This window comes from Notothenia coriiceps, unplaced genomic scaffold, assembly GCF_000735185.1.
Source record: "Notothenia coriiceps isolate Sejong01 unplaced genomic scaffold, NC01 NC01_scaffold00002126, whole genome shotgun sequence".
Classification (NCBI taxonomy): Eukaryota; Metazoa; Chordata; class Actinopteri; order Perciformes; family Nototheniidae; genus Notothenia; species Notothenia coriiceps.
Window position 1 is genome coordinate 1 of NW_011334827.1, and position 7,140 is coordinate 7,140.

The 7,140-nt window shown below is 40.6% G+C and overlaps 2 protein-coding genes across 2 annotated transcripts in view; one reads left to right on the top strand and one right to left on the bottom strand.

The window, feature by feature from the left end:
* On the bottom strand, positions 1-3,116 carry ndufab1b (NADH:ubiquinone oxidoreductase subunit AB1b). Its single transcript, XM_010794844.1, has 5 exons — positions 2,929-3,116; positions 1,594-1,713; positions 1,313-1,400; positions 109-224; positions 1-25 (listed from the first exon to the last, which is right to left on the bottom strand). Exons 1-4 carry the CDS (start codon positions 3,076-3,078, stop codon positions 133-135), a joined length of 450 nt encoding a protein of 149 aa, XP_010793146.1. The 5' UTR covers positions 3,079-3,116; the 3' UTR covers positions 1-25; positions 109-132.
* Positions 3,117-3,934: 818 nt separating this feature from the next.
* Positions 3,935-7,140, top strand: part of dctn5 (dynactin 5) — an 8,650-nt gene continuing 5,444 nt past the window's right edge. The window contains exons 1-4 of the mRNA XM_010794969.1: positions 3,935-4,094; positions 4,250-4,318; positions 4,406-4,524; positions 5,136-5,251. Coding sequence (XP_010793271.1) covers positions 4,047-4,094; positions 4,250-4,318; positions 4,406-4,524; positions 5,136-5,251 — 352 coding nt within the window. The 5' untranslated portion in view covers positions 3,935-4,046. The remainder of the gene's footprint in view (positions 4,095-4,249; positions 4,319-4,405; positions 4,525-5,135; positions 5,252-7,140) is intronic.

Below are 7,140 nucleotides of genomic sequence, written 5' to 3' on the forward strand. Positions count from 1 at the left end.
GGGGGGGGGTCTTGCTAGGGTCAACCTGTGTGGAAGAAAACAGCAAAGAGTGAGTACACAGTGACGCCAGAATGATATATGTAGATGATGAAGAGACAGGAAACGTACCTCTGCAGTGAACTAGAGGACAGATTATTCGTAAATGTCCTTCTTGTCTGCGATGTACTGTACAATCTCGTCAGGAGTCATCAGCTTCTCTGCTTCTCCGTCAGGGATCTCAAAGCCTGCAGGAAAAACCAATGGAAACAAAATTAAAACGTGTTTTTCTGTTCAAAGATGAGGCTAAATACATTAGCTGTTGACACGCAGTATGAAGGCGGCTAATGTTCCGCGTGATGACGTTTATTAATCGAGTATTTAGTAGAAGCTTCGGACATTAAATGACTGGGGTATTTACTGTCGTAGAACAAAATGTGAAAATCTCTTCAATATACTAATTTATAGGGATGTCCCGATCACCTTTTTTTGCTCCCGATCCGATTCCGATCATTTGATTTTGACAATTTGCCGATACGGATTTTTCCCGATCCGATCTTTATGCAATGCATTAAGAGAAAAAAAAGCATTCAAGTTGTCCCTTAAGGTTATTTTTTTATTTAAATTGGATATTCTATCCAACATGGATATAGCTTCTTTCTTTCACAGCAGCATTGGATCAAAACAAAATAAAGCTTTCAGTACTCGTTAGCTTACTGCTACAATTAGACACTACGCCCTGCCCACTCTGTTGCCAGATTTGAGAGAAATAAGCAGGTCTATGAAAACAAGCCCCAAAGAAGCAACACATACATGATGTTGTGTAATTTGAAACCAAAACTAAGGCCTCAGGATGACTTTAAGACTTGAACATGGTCATTTTTGTTTTGTAACATTGAATACAACATTTAAAAAAAAGTATTTAAAAATGTTTTTCTTTTTTTTTTTATTCCCGATCCCCGATTTTTTTTCTCCCGATTCCGATCTTTTGAAAATCACGTGATCAGCTCCGATCCCCGATCACGTGATCGGATCATCTCTACTAATTTATTTAAATAGTTAACACCGCAATAAACCGCATTTAAATTTTGTCTTAATTTACATTATTTAATATTCTGTTCTTGTACACATCCCATATTCTATTGACATGTAAATAGACTTTTTGCACTATTTAGTATTTTATTATGTTGGATTGTTGGAGAAGCTCAGGTCAGAGGTCAGAAGCTACACTGTAGCTTTGTACATATGACAATAAAACGTTTGAATCTTGAATTGAATTTGAATCTTCAGCTTGTGTTAACGAGGGTTAGTAGTAGTTTAGTGTGATCTGACTCACCGAACTCGTCCTCCATGGCCATGATGATCTCCACCTGGTCCAAACTGTCCAGCCCCAGGTCTTTCATGAAGTGGGAGGTGGCTTGCAGCTGAGGAGCCGACAGTCACAGGCATTAAAGTCTCACAATCGCTTTGTTTCTCAACAAAATCTCAAGCCATGTTCAGTTTATGGTCTGGATATGAATCATGGATATTTCAAATAAAAATAGCTGGATAATCACTACACCATTTTGTAATGGACATTTTTGACAATGTTTTCAGACTTGATGTTTCGCCTTTTACCTTCTCGGGGTTGATCTTGTCGTAGAGCTTCAGGACGTACAGGACGCGTTCTTCGATGCTTTCTAGGGTGAGGGGGGGCAGATGACCATACTGTCGGCACAACACGTCCAATGAGGGGAACTGAGGAGGAGATGAAGAGGTGTCAGGAGCAGAGACGATAGGTTGGATGAAGGTCATGGACAGAGGACAAAGACACAAGCTACTGAACTAGCTTACAGCTGTTTATGCTCACTTACAATCTGTGTCTAAATGTTACTGGCACAAAATGATAGCAGGCTCTAGCCAAAAAGCACTTGTTAAATAGACACAGCACTATTAAGGTAACAAGTGGATGGTTCTTTTTATTTGTATCCCTTTTCTTTATGTTCAACACTCAATAGTGCACACGTGCCAAACTATAATTAAAAGAGTTACATTAGCATATCACTTAATATGCTTAGAGAATATTACTGAAGAGATGCTGTAGGAGGGATGTGAAATGTATGCATTAGCATTAGCATTAGCATCACATTTTTATAAGAAATCTAATGTTTTGTTACAGGCTAAATGATTTGAGGGGATATGCTTTAGTGCCAACTACTAATCAATATGACACTAATGTATATTCTCTGAAGGCCATTAACTCCTATCATGCATTTACATTTCAAATGAATCCTATATTATGTGTAGTATTTGATATTTTATCCCCGACTGTTATAAAGGTTGATAGACTGAATGAATGAATGAAATGTGCTATACGAACACAACTGTCTTATGTTCGTTCTAAATAGTCGAACCAATGTTGGTTGTACATGAATTTCGGTTAACGTGTAACTTTATATTATTTTAGTTGTGGACAACACACATTAAAGTATCATAAAATAAGTCATCATGCGTCCCACACTTCAGAAAACAGTAATTGATCAAGCTAACATCACACACAGCACAAAAATAAAAATCTAAGCACTATGTCTATCTGACAAGCCCGATTATCTATTAACCATACAACTACAACTAGCTGTGTAGCGTTAAAAGGCGATTAGGTTTAACTTTAAGTCTCCTCATGTCTGTAAATTGAAGGTGAAACAGGGACAACAACACAAATGTGTGTCCATTAGCTAACAAGCTAGCTGCGCAACAGCAGAGTATGACTGTTGTGCAACCAAAAATAAAACGTGTTCATATTCAGTGGACTTCAGGAAGAATGTCCCACAGACATATGTTATAAGTGGTATATTAAACTACTCGCATGGCATTAAGAACTTTTAGCGCGCCGGGTTAGCCTGACATATTTGAAAGGCGTCGGTAGGTCACCGCTGTTTAGGCCCCGAAGGCTCAATGTTACCGGAGACTCACCCGGTTCACACACCGCGTCCTCCGGTCGGCCGAGTAGAAGGAGAGGGCTCGGTGGAGAGGAGCTGCCGGTACCACCGCGGCTCTGAGGGCCAGGGGGCCGGAGGAGAGCCTCAGCGTGCGGACACAGTGCTGCAGGACACGGGCCGCCATGACAGAGAAACAGTGACTGAAGGATCCCAGCGTGCAACGCGATGCGATGAAGAGACGAGATCATGAGCTACCATGTACGCATGCGCACAACTCAAACTGTGTTTAATTCTTATTTTTTATTAAGGTTATTTGATTGTGTTTGTGCGGTTTATAATGCAATGAACTCAACCTATAAAGAGATATCTTTTAACTTTGGATTTAATAAAAAAAGTATTCCAAAGGTGATAGGATTGATTTTAGGAAGGAATAATCGATAACAAAAAAACACAACAGATTAGTTTCATAATTACCTTTCCCCATGACACAAATAAGTAGAATATTTCTACACACTAAAAATTCAATAATTTCTCAATCAGCACGATACAGCTCAAATATATCAAACTGGAGATAGTTTAATTTGCTTGGCTTGACCAAATGCATCGATTATTTGGCACTCAACTAGTTTTGCCTGACAACAGAGCAGCAACACAAACTGTGTCTTTATTTGGAATATTTTATTTTTTAGAGATTGTTATGTTATTTTAATTGTAATGTTTCCTTAAATGTAGTTAACTAAAACACCACATTTTATTAAAATTAAACATACTAACTTGCAAACGAGTTATGATTAATCTAAGGGAGGACTAATCAATAACAGAGCAACATAACGGAAAAGTAGTTTGATCATTACCTTGCCACATGATGCAAACGAGTAGAATATACACTTCATACACATTCAAAATTCAATATACAGTTACAAGATACAACTCAAATAAAGCAAACACCGGTGGATAGTTTCACTTGTTTGGTTAAACGAAATGTATCGATGATTTTTCACTTGACTCGTTTAGTCTGAGAATCCCAGTGTCGGCAGAAGAAGAGAGCTGACAGCAGAGCAGAAACACAAACAGAGGACTATTATCACTAAATTGTCCCCATTTTACTTTATATTTAATTAAATATATACAATATTCTATTTATTCCCAGCCATGGAGTTGTCAGAAATACTGTACAACAAAGCGGAGTACATTGAGACGGTAATATGTGTGATTTTAATCCGTTGTTAGCTAGCTTGTTGCTAACCGTAGCTGATCTGGGCGTTGGGCGTTGGATAGCTGAAATCATTGTTAGACAATAAAGACAGAAACTCACTTTAATGCAGTTATTAATAATGTCTGTTGTTGTATTTCAGGCTTCTGGTAACAAAGTGAGCAGACAGTCAGTGCTGTGTGGGAGTCAAAACATCGTACTCAATGGCAAAGTAAGGAAAACAGACTGCTCGATAGTGTTATTCATGTACTTTATTAGGATGTGACAATTGTTTTATTGTGTGTGTTTGTATGTCCAGACTATAGTAATGAATGACTGCATCATCCGAGGGGACCTGGCTAATGTCAGGGTGGGCAGACACTGTGTGGTGAAGAGCCGCAGTGTAATCCGACCACCTTTCAAAAAGTTCAGCAAAGGGTAAAGCATATTTTTCTCTATTACATTCTAACAGGTAACAGACATAATTACATATGTGTGTTTTGTACCTGAATGAACATTTCTTCCTGACATCAAAGATACATATTTTTCCTCTGTTCAACTCTAAGTGAGTTGCAGTGTCGGGGATATAAATACCAAACATATTTATAAGGAGAGAGAGCAATGCTGGCACTGAGCTTGTGGAGCTAAAAGCCTCAAAAACGCACATCTCTTTTTTAGAAATCTTTACGGATTCAAGATAATCCACAGGCCTGTTGTGAAAAGTTTTACGAAAAGCACACTTTCTGCCAAACTATCCTAATAGATGGCCGAAAGGCTTGTGTTTGTATGCGTAACGTTCACATCTTGCTTTGTCTGTCTCTGATCAGTAGATCTAGTTTTTGACCACCAAAGGCCAACTGCCATCTTCCATTGTATTTAAGGGAAAGCACTTGCATTCCGCATTAAAACAGTCAACAGACAAATAACACTTCAGATATGTATTTATGCTTTGGGGGCAAACTGTCCCTATCATTTCTGTTTGCTATGACTATTCAACAAACACCTGACTGTATTATCTTTCTGCTCCCACCCTCCATCTCTCCCTCCAGAGTGGCTTTCTTCCCGCTGCACATCGGAGACCACGTCTTCATCGAGGAGGACTGTGTGGTCAACGCAGCGCAGATCGGTTCCTACGTCCACATTGGGAAGAACTGTGTCATAGTAAGTGGGATGAAAGCACACATACACAAACATCTAAGCAGAACAAATGATAAGGGAGAGGGGATATAAACAGAAGCAGTGTCTCCTCTAGCCTGTGGTGAAACAGTCACATGATAGTCATGTTCAGATGAACTGAGCGCAGGCAGGCACAGATCTGGAATGAAAAATAAAAGGAACACATTTAAAAATATATTTTATTGCCAGCGAGCAGTTTTGCCAGAGCTCATTACATTTTATCAGCATTGCGTTACTACATGCCATAATTGAAAAAGAGAAAATCAAAATTATTTTATAAACAGAGAATTCTGTTAATTAAATCAAAGAAAACCGCAGAATTTTCATAAGAATATTCATGTAAAATAGAAAAAGTCCAACAAAAAAAATCCAATAAATCCAATAAACATTTTAATAAAATAGTTGACTTCCTACTTGTCCAGTGCATTAAAGGTCCCATGGTGGTTATTACCCGTCCCCTTGTGTGTTATGAAGGTTTTTCTGCATGTAAACGGTCTGCAAAGTTACAAACCCTCAAAGTACACCCTGAAGGGATTAAAACTCTAACACAGCAAAGACCTGTCTGTGCTGCCCCAGAACGCCTCGTTGGACATTTTTCTTTTTCCATTTTTTTCTTCCTGCTTACAGGGTTGACCATACCCAAATGGACCAATTGGTCCAAATGGACCAATCCGTGGAGCTCCTCACACACACACACTCTCTCAGCGGCAAAACTGTGCTGGGGGGGGTGCTAGTGGAGCCTCGCAGCAGCGAAACTGTGGCGCGCTTACACTGTAGGTGCGCTGCGTTTGGGGGTGCGGGTGCTAGTGGAGCCTCGCAGATGGGGGTGCTGCAGCCCCCTCAGCACCCCACCTTCCCACGTCCATGGGGCTCAGGCTGAGTTTCGCGATGTCTCGCTTTCTCGCTGTCTTGTAGACCCCACGCAGCAACCAGGAAACAACACCAGTAATACAGCTCACACTGTCCCCTCCTCGCAGCAGCGAGCCGCGCAGCGTCCCGCCAGCACGGCACCCAGACCCCACGCAGCATTCTCATCTGTTTGTCATTACTGGTGTCATTTTCTGGTTGCTAACAAACGCCATTGTAACACATAAACACTGATGTTCCGCTGTAACGGTGGTGGACTCATCAGAACAGAGTGGGCGAGCTGACCAATCAGAGCACAGTGGGCTTATAGGGAGGGGGGGCAGGAGCTCCAACAAGCCGTTTAGGACAGAGAGTGAATACACATACTATACAGAGATGCTGTATGAGAAACCAATGTGATTTTGGAACATTGAACAATGTAAATCTATTCTAGTAAAAACTATCTCTTCTCACGCCCCCGAAAGAGTCCAACTAGAACGAGCGGGCACACGTCCGAGTGTAATGGACCGCGACCAATAGTGTGTTTGGTGGTGTGTGAGGAAAGAAATTGCAGTGCAGAGGCGAGAACTAAAGGTGAGGGAGCTGACGGTGAGGCCCGTGGTACGACGCTCAGAAGACGGAAAGGAGAAAGGAGTGAACTCGTCGAGAAGCCAGTTTAACTGTTAGAATTGTAACTCGTTGTCAACAAAGAGATGATATCAGTAAGACACGCGAAATAAAAAGGACCGTTGTATGTACTAAACGTCAAAGTGGTACAAGAAAAAAAGTAAAAGGGTTTTAACGTAATAACAACGAACATGATTCTACCTTGTTCTTCGAGCGCTACGTCTAGACTTCATATACCCCCGTTACGAAGTTGAGTCTAGTCTTACGTCGAATGAGGATGCGAGGTACAGCATCAAAAATCTGTGAGTTACAGTACCCTAGACAATGAGGTGTATTTCCTACGCACGTACATATTTGCAATTTTCCAGGGTACAGTACTAGTAAAGAAGTGACTAGTATAAGGTA